Consider the following 16,629-nt stretch of genomic DNA (forward strand, 5'->3'; position numbering starts at 1 on the left):
TACAATGAAGAAGTCGAAGTACCCACTTTGGTCGTTCACAACCACTTGGAGCGTAGCCACGCCGATGCGCTTTATAACGTCACCGGTGTATGAGCGGAGGACGTAGGGGCTTGCTCGTAAACCAGACTTCGCTTTGAGCCTTTGAAAAACTGAGTAAGGCAATAAATTCGCTTGCGAGCCTGTGTCTACTTTCAGAGACACTACTTGGGAAGCCACTCTCGCGTGAATGACCCAACCAGCTCTGCTGCCTAAGTAGACGTCGAGTATTTCAAAACCTTCCTGCTCGCCGCGTACTTCGCTTACTTGAGACACGTTTTCGCAACAGGCCGAAAAATGGTTAGCGCCACGGCACCGGAAGCATGTTTTGCCGAACGCTGGGCATCTGCCGCGTTCGTGGACAGGGTTGCACTTGGAGCATTTGAACTGCCGGTGTGTTTTTATACGAGTTGCAACTTCCTGTTCTCGTTGAGCCTCGTCCTGCTCTGAACATTCTGCACACTGTTCACAGGCTGAAAAGGTGCCTTGCTGGCGCGTTTCAATTCGTGCTACTTGCTTCTCCGCTTGAGCCCATGTATTGTTTTGTTCGGCGCATACCGCTTCAGACTTGCAAATTTCCTCCGCCCTCACTAAAGTAAGGTCCTTAACTTTCAGCATCTTTTCGCGCAATTTCGGATTATTTGTGCCAACGACAACCTGGTCCCTGACCATGGAGTCACACAAGGTTCCAAAATTGCAGTTTCGTGCAAGTCTCTTCAAGTCCCGTGAAAAGCGGTGGAAGGGTTTGCCCTCAGCTTGCAGTTCTTGAACGAAAGACATAGCGTTCGTACACTTCGTTTTGCTGCTCTTTGCAGTATTCCTCGAACTTCTTTGTAACAGTTTGATAATCTTCCTTGCTTTCGTTCTCTGAAAACAAAAAGTTGTTGAATACCTCTAGGGCGTCTTCCCCGGCTAGGGTGAGCAGCAGTGCGGTTTTGGCTCCTTCCGTCCGTGGTTCTTTCGCCGACTCAGTGGCCTGCAGGAACAGCTCGAACCGCTGCTTGAAGAGGCTCCAGCTCTCCGCGGTGCTACCGGACAGCACCAGCGGCTGCGGTGGCTTCACTAAATCCATCGTGCAGTGCACAGTGACACCACCGCTTCGATCAGCGCATTACTGCATACGTGAACGCGATCCTACTTCTGACACCATGTTCCAGCGTCCAACAACGAACAAGCAGCGTGGAAGCAAGAAGAAGAAGAGCGTTTATTCGAGATTGCATGCTGGTATTTATAGCTTACAAGCGGCTGCATGATAACGGCCAGAGCGCATGCGCGACTGATACATTACAAACACAACCACAAGTCAGTAACATACTCAACAGGCCACTTACTGCCTTTGACACCGGGCACCTAGAGAAGAGCTTTTTGTGGTAGCCAATCACTTTGAGGCCACCGTGGAATGCTGCAGAATAATGCTATGCACATAGTGATGGTTATGGTCAGAGGTTAAGGCTCATAGGAAAATGTTATTCCAAAGGCCTTTGCTGCGCTGGCACCGAGTAGTAAAAGCTGCAGCAGAAAACCCATCTACTGCGTCCCTGAAATCATTTTTGAGGCAGGTATAAAATATTATCACTTTGATGAATGTGTTATAAGAATCCAATATGCAGAAAATGTTTCATTCTGAAGTTTGTTTCGCGTTAACAGTGAGTAATTAAGACTTTTATAAAGAATCGATGGGGTTAGTTTTGAAATTATATAGAAAAAGAAATTAGCCTGGAGAGAAAGGTTGTGTGCAGATATCCTATTTTATAAAATATGTAAATAGGCTATGTGAAAAAAACTCAAAATTTATCCAAATGGTGTAGGAAAATAATATATGCGTATACACGGACATGCCCGATCCCAGATTAATCATTTTCGACACTTACATGATACCTGAAACTATGCATCAAACAAAACTCCTGAGAATCAATATATCCACTCCCCTGAAATGATAAGATGGGTGACTTATTCTTTTGGTTTGCTGTGATTTATAAGAAATGAAAGGCGTAGTATCTTTCACACGTCGATGCACACAGGAGCCGTACCTTAAGGGAAAAGAAGGAGTTGAAAAGGGAACGAGGTAGCGTAATAGAGGGCTTCGGAATAATTTCGCATATTTAGCATATTTAGCATATAGCACCTAGCATATTTATCTTGCACTGTAATCGCAGCCCATAGAACCTATCGCGTGTCGCCTCCATCATGACCGCTATGGTCCGGTTTGAACCCGGGTGCTGTGGTTAATTATTCGAGTGTCCTAACCACTGAGCCACCGTAGCGAATGCTAATTTTGTGACTACATCGCTAGCTACTATTAACGAGAGATATAACCTTAAAGGTCATCTTTGTTCTCTCGGCTAGCGTACGTAATTCAATTTTGTGCAAGTTCTCAACAAAGCAGCATAGTTTCAGAAATTCCCACAGCAGTCGCAATACTTCTACCTATACACTGTAACTACAGCTTTCATAATATTTGTGCGCTCTCGCAATGCAGCAATGCCATTGCCTACTACCTACTTCGGAAATACGCACCGACATCCAACCTCTATCCATCTAGCATCGAGGATCGCGCTCGTATCGACCAGGTGCTGGGCTCAGCTTCCTGCAGCATTCAACCTCACCTCGTCACCTTCCTAGTGAGCAGCTTTTGTTACCTATAGTGTGACTACTATATTTTTATACCATTATTTGTTTGTTTTTCTTGTTACGAGTTGGGTGTATGTCCAGTGTGCAAATGCATTTTCTCGAGAGAAGGTACGCTAAGTTAAAAAATTGCTGACAAATCAGCTTACTATGTGGTACGTATAACGAACATACTAAGGTAATCGCTAACAGAATGAGGACAACCTGAGACTTCAATCAAACAGAAGACCAAGAAGGTTTTCAAAAAGGGTACTCTGCTTTCGATCGTATCCATACTATCACCACGTGATAGAAAAATGCTCGGAAAAAAGCCAGTCCTTATAAAAAGCAGTAATTGATTACGAAGGAGCATTTTATTCAGTAGAAACCTCGGCGGTAATGCAGGAATTGCGAAATCAGGGTGTAGACGAGCCGTATGTTAAAGTACTGGATGACATACGTTGTGGCTGCACAGCTACGACACGTCTACATAGCGTAATAAAAATGATATAAAGAAAGGCGTTAGGTAGGAGACACGCTCTTTCTAGTACATTTCACAGCTTGTTTAGAGGAAGTATTCAGGCCCTTGGAATGGAAGCAGTTAGGGATACGTGTAGACGAAGAATACCTCAATATTGTGCGATTCGCTGTTGAGATTGCGTTGCTAAGTAGCTCTGGGGATTATCTGCGCAGAATGATTGATGACCTAGAAAGGAAAAGTAGAAAGGTAGGCTTGAAAATTAATATGCCGAAGACTAAGGCAAACTTCAACAGCCTCGGGAAGAAGGAATAGCAGTTTATGTTAGGTAGCGAAGCACTGAAAGTAGTAGGCGAATATGTCTACTTAGAACAGGTAGTAAGCGCAGATTCGGACAGTGAACGGGAATTATCAAGGAGAATAAGATTGGGATGGAGCGCGTTTGGCAAGTAATCGCAGATAAGGACTAGCAGCTTATTGTTATCGCGCAAGAAGAAGGCATATAATGGTTGCATCTTATCTGTACTCATCTATGCATGTGCTGAAACGTGGAGGCTCCGAAAAGGAATCTACTTATGTTGAGGATAACGCAGAGGGCTATGGAACGAAAAATGATTGGGGTAACGTTAAGAGATAGGAAGCGTGCAGAGTAGGTCAGACAAATAACTCAAGTTACTAAATTCAAACATCAAGAAATCAAGGTGAAGAAATGGGGATGTGGAAGACATGTAGTGCGAAGAGGGGATAACAGATGGTCGCTTAGAGTAACAAACTGGATTCCAAGAGAAAAAGGCGTAGCAGGTGGCGGCAGAGAGTTAGGTGGGCGGATGAGTTTAAAAAGTTTGCAGATGTCAATTGAATGCAGCTAGCACAGGACTGGGTTAGCTGGAGGAATATGGGAGAGGTCTTCGAATGCAGTGGGTATAGTCCGGCTGAGTGTGATGATGGTGATGATGATAAACACATGCGTTCTTTGACTACTAGTAGGCAATTCTTCGTAGACAGTTTATAGACTAATGGCGTTTATGCCAATAGACTTTAGAACATTATTATGCAATCTGTAGATTTGTGCCATTTACTTTAAGTATAATTATTCCTATAGATTGTCCACGTGCAAATGTCTATGACATCAGTAGGTTTCTGTCCATTGACAGGTTATATGAACAGTCTATGCATCTCAAACTTGTCTTCAGACTTTATGCAAAATGGTTGCCATCTATCGACCGCCGCACGCGTTTCCGCCACGTTTGAGGGCAGCTAGATTGAGGAGCGGCATGTGACATATAGAGGGTAGAGTGGCCGGCTGATTTATTATTCGTTGTCGCCGATAATGCCGATATACTGTTGTGTCACTTGTACGCACAATAAATAAGGATGATAAAGAAAAGCAGAAAATTATATATCTTCTGATTTTGTTTTGTGACCTTGAGGTAATCTGCTGTCGTGTGGTTGTAGCGCTGTAGGCGCACTTTTGATCAACGGCACTCCTGAATTGTAAAATGTGGTTGTAGGGCGGTGCATGTCGTTGTGGTGAAAAAAGGAGGAGGGAATGCAGCAACGTGAGCATATGTCGGCGCTGGGCGAGGTGCAGGAGGGTCAGGTGCGACTCTTCTTTAATAATGATGCGGAGGCTGGCGTCATTAGAAGGAGAAGAGTGATCGCACCCGTGCCAGCAGAAAGGGCTGAGGGATTAGAGCTCCTCGCGGATTATCGCTCGGATTAGGGCTCGTAGATCGAGGTCGGTAGAGGGCGGGCCAGTAGAGAAGCCGGGCTGCAATCGGGAGGACTGCAGCTGTTCGAGGCGTTGGCAGGTCTAGTAATGGAATCAACACTTGATGGATTCTGAGCAAGTAGGGTGTTATAAGCTATATAATTGATTCCTTTCATGACATAGTGTACGCGTTCAGGTTCCGGCATGGTGGGACTAATACGCCGGCAAAGTGCAAGTATGGCCTCTATGTAAGACGCATATATATACGACTCATCGGGACCTTGAAGGCGGGAAGCGAGCTTATTCTTCGCGATCTCAGTCCGAACTGCCGGGTCGGCGAAGTATTGGTGGAACTGCAGTTTGAAGGTGAGCCAGTTAGTGGCGTGGGGCTCGCGGTTGATAAACCAATTCCTAGCGACCTCAATCAGGTAGAATGAAACGTTGAGGAATTTTAAAGCGTCATCCCACCGGTTGTAGGCACTTCAGAGTTCATAAGTGTCAAGCCAGTCATCCACGTCTTCGTTGCGACGACCAGCCAACAGAGGCGGGTCGCGTTGTCGTGTGGGCACAGTGGGCACACTGGAAAGCGGCGGAGTAGCCGAGGTAGAAGGCCCGGCCGGGTCAGGACTGCTCTCGGTCAACATAACGCTGGTGGATGTTGCCAAACGGCGACTGGAACGTGGCTCCAGCGAGAGGCAGGGCACAAGGCAGCAAGGGGATCAATTTTCACCTAGACCACTTCTGAAAGAAGGCCAGGTCGAGACAGCAAAGTAGTGACGGCAAGGCAATTACGCCGTGTCAGTGTCTGATGGTGAACCCAGGTGCGTACCGAAGCCGACGCCGCGGGACGATGACTATGGTATGTAGAAAAGAAAGAAGAAGATTATGGTATGTACAAATGAAAGGAGATCCGTGGAGGGCTCACCGTATTTATTTAGCCTGCTTTGAAATATTGCAAATTCATACTCGATGCCAAGCCCGACGAAATATATTATTCATAGTATGTTACATTCTTCTGTAGATGTACTGCGCATCGGCTTTTCGAGTAAAAAATCTGCAGGGGTGTTGCTCCTGATATTCTTGTTGCGTCAGTTCATCTCAGCTTTCAGAGTTTCATGCATACAAACTGTAAACATATGTTCTACATCAGGTACACGTTCAGGCATTCAGATAGAATACGTTGCGGCACATAAAGGCGCTAGACTGAAGCATTCAATTCATCGATGAATCTAATATAGCCTACTATGCCAAGGCTTCAGTTATTAAGGTGCGTATCCAGAGCACAACTTGCAAAGTGTATGACGCAAAGTAAACGTGGTAGCAACTGCTTCTACCATTCAACTGCTCGTCTAGCTCGAGTTCGCATGATTGTTGCTGCTGTGACGGCGATCATCGCGCTGTATAATTTTGATTTATTAGTGCTAGATTTTTTTCTCATTTTTCAATGGGTTATGTGAGATACATCGAAAAAGTGTTCCGTTTATTATTTTGGACCACGTCGATTTTGTTTTCACTCATCCGTAAAGCTGAATAATGCCGTTTTTTCTTTAACCTTCATGACGCGTTATCAAAGCAGTATATATGAGGTAAAGATTGAAACTGTCACCCATTTGCCGCTACCGACAGAGCAATAGAGGACCTTCAATACAGGACCGCGGAAAGTGCGTGACAATATTTTATAGAGAGCCTTATCGTGTTTACCACTTGTTGTGAGGATTGCTATATTGCTTCTACCATAGCAGGATAAACAGGAACGAGCGCACATATGTGTCTTACAACTTTTATTTGTCTAAAAATACCCAGGCCTATAAATACATGCAGGACATTTTCTGTACGCGCAATGCTTGGTACACTGTACTACTTCATTGAATTGCTGCTGCAAATAATGTTTGTTGTTTTGCAGTATTGCAAAAAAACTTCATGCATTGCAACTCCCCAATGATGATATTACGGTTATTTTAAGCGTCAACCACGGCGTTCCTCATAAATTCGGACTATGCAAAATATGTTCGACAGCCATAAAAAAAAATCCGCCATTCAACATTGGACAGCCCGTATGTGTTCGCTACGTCTTTAGAAAAGAATTTCATGTGTATTGCTAGTGTAGGATATGGCAGGCGAATGCATTGCTATCAGTTTTTGCATAAAAAAGCTTCAGAAGAAACGAAAGGCACTTAAACCTCATTCGACCCCTCCCCCCCCCCCCCCAACCCGAAATATAGAAGGCTAAAGCCAACTTTTCTTCAATGCTAGAAACTAGTACAGACTCTGAGTAGGCTCCAATGTTTGATGCCTGCTTCACTACTGGGCCCGCCTATGGAATGGCCAATGAAAAAAATTATTGAAGCACTTCAATTCCGTCAAGAATTAAGGCAAATAAATATGAAAGGCAGGACTGGAGAGAAGATTGGCTACCCTGACCAAACTGCGCGTTTCACAACAACTGCTCGAATACGCATCCGCAGAGGCGCTTGACATTGCGTCTGGGTATAAAGCAGACCACTGCGATGTGATTAACAGGCAGCAGTACGTATATTATAATTATAACAACAATATTAATACATAAATGACAAATACATGGTCAGAAATAATAAAACGCATATAAAAATAAAGTGTAAATGATTATAACAACCTGTTATGATGAAAAACGTTTTGTTTCTCGAAGAAAAGTTTGTACGGCACAGCATACATTCCCATCCCAGTCCCAGCATAGCAGCGCCAAGATACAGACAAACCGCTGACGACAAGTGCAAGCTAAGTTTCTGTAATGGCATTAACAACAGTCTCCTCAAAAGTAAACACCGCTCCCGGAATTGGATCCTGCATGCGCGCGTACACCAGTCGACCGTCATAATCACTGTACTACTACGGCGAGTAAAAGGTAATATATCACAAGACAGGTCAAAAGGCGAAAAGCGTACCACGCACAGAAAGAAACAATACTGCAGAACGGATACTTTAAGTGAGTACTATTAGCGTATTTAAATAGAATGCGTCATAAATTGATGTGATGAATGTGCCAAGGCCTCTGTGGACTCATCTCGGCTGGAAAAGAATCAAACTAGACATTCGTTCGACTACAATTAATGAAGATTTTGTGGTGGTGATTTATGTACGCTTATAATTCTGTAAGTTGCGCTGGAAGTTTCCGTCTATAAAAATATCTTGAAATAATACTTTATTTAGGATATTTTAGAATTTTAGATCAGCTAAATTAAGGTCAGATTTGATGAATAAAACACTGCTTGAAAAAGAATAATTGGAAGCTAAAAAGCTAGAAGATGCATTATTATGGCTATCAGAAAAGCATGACGAGCAGGCTCTCAGATTGCTGATGCATACTTAAACATTGAAAGAACCAGATAATGATACAATTTTAGTTTGGGGTGTAAAAGAGATAGAAAACATTTTGCCTAAGGTAGCCGAAGAGTTAAGTTCACATTTTGTATGGTGTAAAATGTGACGTGAATACTTCAAGAGGTGTCTCTGAATATGTGGAGTCCCAAGTTTTTATATGAATTAACATAATATAAAGGACCATCATTAATTTGGTATTCTAATATTTTGGCAGAAACTGAACGACGAGATAATGTCAAGTGCCTGAATTTCTGATAATACAAGTATATAGCCATCTTCTGCACCAATTTGAAAGAATATTGCGGTTGGCCTGTCGAAGACGACGTTCCAGAGGGGTAGTTACTGCGCGCTAAAGAATGCCGTCGTCAGCCAACTGTTAAATGTTAGTATTAGCACCTCAGGGAGGTCATTTATATATATATATATATATATATATATATATATATATATATATATATATATATATATATATACACACATAAATACATACATATGGTGCACGAATGCACCTGTCACGTGATAATTTTTGCATTTCGCAGGCTTTCATAAAGGCTTGGAAAAACGATACACGTGAGGCTTTCTTTATCGAAAATAGATGGAAATGTGGTTTTAGAAGATGCTCTCCAACTCAGAAAATCACAGTATAATTTCTAAACGCAATAGTTCGCAAATTAAAAATGTCTTAATTACTAATGAGTTAAATATACACACACACACACACACACACACACACACATGTATATATATGAAGGAAAGAAGCCAACAGTCGGCAAGGCCATTTTTGATTGTACTTCGTCTTTTTTATTACTTCGATAATCAGATAAATGAGTAGTGTAATCTGTTTAGGGGAAAGTTAATAAACGCAAAGTAGAAGGAAAAACGACGTGCCGATGGTGGGAACCGAACCCACGACCTCCCAATATCGCGTCCGGTGTTCTTCCAACAAAGCTACATCGGCCGCTGTCCCACCTGCTACTTTCATGGCTATTAATGTTGTCTGTATACGAACCTTGAGAGTGTACACCAGCGCCACCCTCTCTCTCTCTCTCTCTCTCTATATATATATATATATATATATATATATATATATATATATAGTCTGCAGGTGTCCGCGTGAAGGCTCTCTGTTCGGCTCTTTATTTTTACTCACACACACACACACAAACATATATATATATATATATATATATATATATATATATATATATATACATATATATATATAGCCTGCAGGTGTCCGCGTGAAGGCTCTCTATTCGGCTCTTTATTTTTACTCACACACACACACACACACTACTATATATATATATATGTGTGTGTGTGTGTGTGTGTGTGTGTGTGTAAAAATAAAGAACCAAATAGAGAGCCTTCACGGACACGTGCAGACTTTACTAACCAAGATGCCTAGGTACTGACCTTTCCCTATTATCTATTGAGAAAGGCTTGTATAAAAGGCATTTAATCCATTTTACTATATTAGTATGGGTGTTTGGCATACTTACATTTATTAATATTAAGTAATGAAGAACAATTCTAAGCCCTTTTAACAAATCGTGAAAATGTTGTCAGCAAGCTGATCACAATTAGGTGCTGAAGCATGCGTAAAAAAAGTTGTGTTTCATTGCAGCTGTTTTTGCGAAGCCCATGTTGGGTGGAGCAATAACAAATGGTTTCGAGAAAAGAGACAAGGTAATGGTAGATTATATGCGCTAAAATTTTCCAATGAGTACTATTTACGGGGATCTGTCGGTAATTAAGCGATGATTTCGGGCAGCCTGATTTATATATCGCAACCGCTTTCCCCCACTTTTCATTTTTACGGCCAAATGAAAATGCGTGAGAAATGCGTGAAAACGACAAATGCGTGTTTGCGTGAAAATATGCGATGATGAATAACAGAAGCTGGTAATTAAATTTATTGCAGCCAAACAGCATGTGTGTTTTAGTTCACTTCCGAAAAGGAACACAGCGGCTGCGGATTGTATCCACAACATGCTGAATGCGAAACAGACCACAAGTCCACTGATTCGGTCAATATCGCAGTTACCCTAAAAGCCTTTTGGGCCGAGGAGCCATGGCTCTTGAATTCTGATCACTGTGAAAGCCTAATGTGAGCGCCAGGCTCAGAGTTTGGGCGCGGAAAGCACGTTTTAGCTACCAGGCACAAAAATCAGTTTGCGAGTTGCGAGCGCGCGTACTGGAACTTGCAAGGGAAGCTGCAGACACGAGTCATTACCGCTCCTTGTGTCCTCACTCCCAAATGCATGTTCATGTTTTGTTTGCCCAATATAAAGAACCTATATAAAGAACACAGAGAAGCAGTAGTGGTAGCGGCATAAATAAAGTAGTTGACTGCACTGCTGACTTCAACTACGGGTAAGAGACCCGAAATAATTATGTTGAATCACTGATATTCAAGTGTGCCCAATGAAAAATTGCAATTCTTTGTTGACAGCGAAGGCGAAAGAACAGCACTACTGCAATAGAATTGATGAGAGCGAAGGGAACAATGAAGCTTAGGCTTCTAAGCATGCCAGGAGATACAGATTGGTGAACCTATCTTAACCCAGACTGTCGGCTGGTCCAGCCTTGAAGGTTCTTTAATAAGAGCACCAAGAAATTTCCAAAGAAATGGCCCCCGCTGCTTAACAGTTGCTCCTGCCCAGAGCGATTGCAGCCGTGTGGTGTGTGACGTGGTTTTTAAACGAATTATTAGAAAAAACAACTGTGCGTCCTAACTGAACATGGAGTTTTTCATTCAAAAACTATGCCAAAACTCAATATTATACAAGATCTTTCTGAGTCTTCTCGAAAGTGTGCTAATTTGTTCGTCCACCGAATCGACTCGGGGCATATATTCTCCATTTGAAAATTTCGAGTACGCTCTGACTCTCAGTACCAATGGATTTTACCTCCTACCCCTCAAGAGATATTTCTATGTTAGCAGCCACACTTTCGCCAAAACCTAGCCAAAGTCTCATAGTACAAAAGTTCCTCAAAGCAGCATACACCAGCCGTGGAAGTTAAAGTTAATGCTTTAGCTAACTTAAAATACGTGGGAAATATTAGGGGGACGTTTCACACTAGCCACGCGGCAGACGTACTGCTGCGTCCACGCAAGTTCATTGACCGATTAATTTGTTGAATGAGTGGCCTCGGGATTACCCTTCTATTAAATTGATGACATTCTGGTTGAGATCAATATTTCAAACGAAGGTATTTTACGAGAACAAATAGTGCACATGTTGGAGGGTTGCACTGTTGCAAAAAATAATTTCCCGCATGCTCCCTTGGCGCGATAGCTGTTTTCTAATAATTGTCGCCAGAAACGTGTGCCGTTAATATTTTGGCTAGCCCTGTTTATACGAAGTGTAAGCGCAAGAAATGATTATAATCAATAGCTTGTTTTGCAAACAATGCGAAGCCCCTACCATGGATATGGTCAGACTAGGATCTTGGAATATATAGCAATGTTTCAGAAAGAAGAAAAATGAGATGTACAAAAAATTGACGTCACCTTTTATCGGCAGGTGAATAATTATGCATGTGTGCCCCGCTCTTGTCATTATAATTCTGACATTATTGACTTCACGAATGTAACTGTGGACATTCACATAATTTTTGAACCTCATTAGTGGCACCTTTTCTTTGTTGCTCTTTTTCGATTTCTTTGATTAGGGCTGGATTATACAATTAAATCAATAGCGCATTCAGAGCGTTGCTTTCTTTATGGTCCGGTTTTTAAACAGCGCAGGCACAAAATTTGAGGCGTGAGTAAATCTTCTGCGTTTCTTCACCGTCAAATGTGCATAAGTATGTACTAGTGCCAATGTGGGAAAGTAAGCTGTGATCCGTGTGGTGCTTTCTTTGAGACTATTTCTGCATTAAAGACTTATTTCCTTGTAGCGCCCTCGATTCTGGGAAAAGACCGAGCCAACCCCGGAAGAGGTCAACAGCTTTGAGATAAACGTGCTGAAAGGGTTGGAGAACCTTATCGGTGATACAAAGTTTGCCGTAGGAGACAACATCACTCTCGCCGACCTTTCTCTAATCGGACACCTGATTATCGCCCTCGAGGTAAGCGCTCATGCCATAACTCACTGTGGCTATCAGGCGCTGATGGGCACAAAATCACAGTCAGTACAAAGGCACAAATAATGAAAATTACGACGGCCTTGCCGCTATCTATAGTGTGAATAAATAAATGAATTGGATTAATTTTTATGCTTCCAAATTGAAGCGAATGTTATATGCTAGAAATTCGAAATTCTATAAAACCCTGAAATTCATGATCTTGCTCCGACTTAGCTGAGTGCTTTCTTTGTTTCTTTTCATAATTATTTCCATTTCATTGCCCATATTTGTTTGGGGTGCTGCTTTTTTCAAAACCTACAGTAATTGCTTTAATTAGTATTTTGCCGCATTTAATGCGATTTCTATTACATGTCGACTTAAGAACCCATGATAAGCACCGTTGCTATACAATCGACTTCTGCTTCCTTCATGCGTTATGATTAAAGTATGAACGCAACAAAATGGCACCCAATGTTTTGAATGCAGATTTTAGACACCGTACTGTGACTGAATACCACGGTACGGTTCAGTATTTTTAATTGAACTCTTAAACTTTTTTCCGCACGCCCGTGTGTTCACTGAACGTTAAAGTAAAAAAGTTCAGTGGGCTGCCAAGTAAGGTTACTTTTAGTTTAATTGCGCTCAGCCCTGTTTATACGAGCTTTTTTCTGGTATCTCAGCAGAAAATAAGTGCGGTGGACTTATTTTCGAAAAACAGGGTAATATTTACCGCAGTAGCAAGTGAAGTGGATAACGATATACTCTTGCCGTAGAAACAGTTTGTTGCCCGGAAAAAAAAAAACAGAATTAATAGGTACTTTCTTCTGGGCGCATTGGTTCATATTAGCCAAAGGAAATAAACACGCAAAAAGTAGAAGAAAGCGACGTGCGCTCTGCCTTGAGGTCACGTCTCTTCTTTTTGCGCAAGTTTATTTTCTTTTGCTAACAGAATTAACTTCGCGGGTTTTTGAAAACGCTGAATAGTGAACTAAATTGCTTTGGATATTTAGGTATGAATCATTATTGAACGAAATTGCGCATCAAATTACAAAATATTTAGCGTTTGGTACATAACATATTGATTGACTTAGTTAAATGCTCTGGTCAAACTTTTACATCGCTAGAAAGAGAAGGCTTTCTGCAAATGGCCGAATTGCTCGCATTTTGTTAGCATCGGCTTCATGATGTAATTAAATTGCACGAAATCAAATTCGCGAATAATAGACAACGTTGACTATTCAAATTATTTGCCCTTGAGTGAATTGTTACTTCTCTCACAGTGTACTTACTCCTCCATGGCCCAGAAATTCAACATTGAAGAATTATCTCTACCGCAGCTGTAGCTAGGCAGGTGCCTGCTCACATAAAGCCGCCCTAATTCACTGCCCTACCCACCCTCGTCTCCAATCTTCAGTGGCGACATCCGCCACCAATCCGCCACACTACCCTCTTCATAAAACCAACTCGCAACTTCTCTACAAAAGGTCTACTATCACAAGAGCGCCATGAGCAGCGCAACAAAAACGTTAAAGCGAAATTCATTTTATACACGCAATGAGAAATCAAGCTGCCTTCTAAGAGGACCACCTTCCACCGACCACAGCCTTTCCTAGGGGCTGTGTACGTGCACCTACAAACCGCTACTACTGACTATTTTTGCCTAACTTCGCCCTCGAGAAAATCTCGTCACCCATGGGAAGACTCCGCTTGCTGTGCAAACATTGGGGGATGGAAAATAGGTCTGGTTATTGCAAAATTTTTACCAGATATTCAATTACTAGGAATTTAATTTTAGTTTTCTTCCTCTATTTTGGAATTTTCGATTTCTTTTTCAGCAATGTTTAGTTTAAAAGTAAGAACTAATTCTTCAATGTCTGCCTCCACTCAGCGACCACAGGACTATCGTCTTGGTAGGAACCGATAGTGTCCAAATACGGCAACCTAATGCTGCCCCTTGTATATGCCAGATGGCTTCTCTTTTCTAAAAGATGCCGAGTATATTTATTTTCTTTGAAAAACGCGCAAGTAATGGATTGGGAGCACCTGCTGAAATCATAAGCTGGGACACAATCTGCCGTACATAAAGACCCACTAAACCAACGCAACCGGCTCTGAGAGGTTGGAGTAGGTAATAGCGCCTGAAGAGCCCTATTGAGCCCCTTTCTGAAAGAAAAAGAAAGGTAATTGAGAGTAACCATACAGCGATGAATATAAAAGATAGCCGAACGCTCGAACTCTAAGAGGTAACGAATTTTTATAGCTTGACTAATGTTCCAAACCAATGTCAGCAGGAATATTGACAGGCAGTGTGGACCGTAGGACCGAGCATGTCCTTGTAGAGTCGATGCAGATCAGCTGATCTTTTGGGTAATACCAGTTGGGAAGCTTCGTTTCAAAACGTGACTATTTTTGTATGTCTTTTTCGGGTGTCTATGAATTGTCGAGCCATCTAGAAACGGACCATAAATGCTTTCTGCTATTGCCGTCATTGACTTTTGGAAATCACTTTTTTCTCTTTCTTCATTTCCATTGAAATAATCATACGGCTGCTATCTCGACGAATGTTTGCTTTTGCAAATCTGGAACTCAATCCAAGGGCGCGCATTTAACAACAATATAAAAGTTTGCAACTTAGACGTAGTCTTTTATTGGCCGAAAGCGCCGCCACATTCGTATACAACCGAAGTTTGACCATTAAAAACCGCAGTTTTTTTTTTATACATAGGCCCTATGGGAAGTTTCGCAAGTGGTAATATCAACGAGCTCCGGAGTCGATGTGCATTTGTTCGTAGAGGTTGTGTGGTGCTTCCACGCACCAAGCTACCTGAAGGGCACTGATGTCCATGCAACACAAACATACTCAGATGGCCTAGAACCCGTAATACAAATAATAGACGACTGCTGTTTAAGGCGTTCTCGGCGCTCCAGAAAATGACCAAGTCTTCACACAAGCGAACAGCTTAATTCTCACTTAGGGTTTATGAGGATCATATCAATAAACCATCAGGATACTGCATTTGGCTTTCTTGGTTGGTGTAAAAATGCGGATAGCAGGATAAAATCGGAGCTTTATTGAAATGTCTCGTTGTCTTTTACGCAAGTCTGTGTGTATTTAGAGAGGAGCAAGAGCTGTTATAGCCTCATGGTATTAAGGGAGCGCTCAGGTGCACCCTAATGTTTGTATATGTTCCTCCAGGAACTCAGGTTTGGAAGGCAGCAATATTTTATTTGTTGCTAAAGAATATTAACCAGCTAAAGTTGAGGACACTAAAGCAATGGCGTCAAGAAAACACAAAAACAACTCTCGCACATTCAATAAAACGCGCGTTTTATCAGTACCTTCATTACAAAAATATGTTTGCACTTCGATATGTGATCAATCTTGTCGTCCTATCAGAAATATTCGATTTCTATCAGACTTTTGTCAATGCACTTTTGTTTCACATATGTTGTATTGAGTGGTACCAATTGTGCCTATCTGTGCTCCTTCTTTCACAGAATCACTCTATTCAAAAGGACAATTTCCCCAAGTTGGCTGCCTACTACGACCGTCTGAAGTCTGCACTTCCTTACTTCGACGAGGTTCACGGCCCTGCAATCGAGTTTGTGAAACAAATATGGGCTAGCCTTAAGTAGACTTTAGAACTTGTCGCCCTCGAGAAAAAGCACAACGTTCTTGTCGGCAAACTGGCTCACTTGGATGTTATGTGCACATCGCGAAGAGGACTACGGCAGGAGAAATAGAAGCCCCAACACATCATGGGCGTGGCACTCATTCTTCGTTGCTGTATCCACATTGCTCTGAGGTTATCTTTCATTGACTTTAATGTCACACCATAGCGCTTTTTCTGGTTTCTTCTTGCTTTCTGTTATACGTTCCACGTTGTCACCCCACGTGCGTTACTCCATTCATATTAGTTTCCTTTTTTTCCCTTTAGTTTGAAGTGTTGGTACTGAAGTCCAAGGGTCCTGCTTATTGACTGCTTTTTTCCTTCAGTTTGTCCTTATACTTTCTTGCAACTTTTGGTTTCAGATCATCTGCAAACATCGATTAAATAAATGCTTCTGTGCTACCTTTCTATCAATTATTGTTTGAATGGCTGAAGTTTTTGTGTGCTTTTTTTTGCAGCAATGGCTGAAGCTTTTGTGTGCTTTTTTTGTCGCATATATGACATGAAGGTTTCTCCTGAATAAACGTTTGGAAGAACAGTGGCTGCGATGCTGCGTCCGTTTCTGTTTCTTCTCGTCGTCCGATTTAAACAGTAAAAGCCTTCTTGAGAGAAAGCACTAGCAGATAGTGATCTTCAAATATAGCCTCTATAATCAGGAGCTTCAGTTTTCTAGAGGTTCACAGGTCAAAAAGGCA

General features: G+C 42.1%; 1 protein-coding gene across 1 annotated transcript in view; it reads left to right on the plus strand.

The window, feature by feature from the left end:
- The window catches only part of LOC146194924 (glutathione S-transferase 1-1-like), a 30,886-nt gene extending 14,555 nt beyond the window's left edge, over positions 1-16,331 (plus strand). The window contains exons 3-5 of the mRNA XM_084597587.1: positions 2,516-2,657; positions 12,096-12,266; positions 15,762-16,331. Of these exons, the coding sequence (XP_084453713.1) occupies positions 2,516-2,657; positions 12,096-12,266; positions 15,762-15,899 (451 nt within the window). The 3' untranslated portion in view covers positions 15,900-16,331. The remainder of the gene's footprint in view (positions 1-2,515; positions 2,658-12,095; positions 12,267-15,761) is intronic.
- Positions 16,332-16,629: the final 298 nt, after the last annotated feature.

The sequence above is a fragment of the Amblyomma maculatum genome, chromosome 3 (genome assembly GCF_055883805.1).
Source record: "Amblyomma maculatum isolate TAMU_Amacu chromosome 3, ASM5588380v1, whole genome shotgun sequence".
Classification (NCBI taxonomy): domain Eukaryota; kingdom Metazoa; phylum Arthropoda; class Arachnida; order Ixodida; family Ixodidae; genus Amblyomma; species Amblyomma maculatum.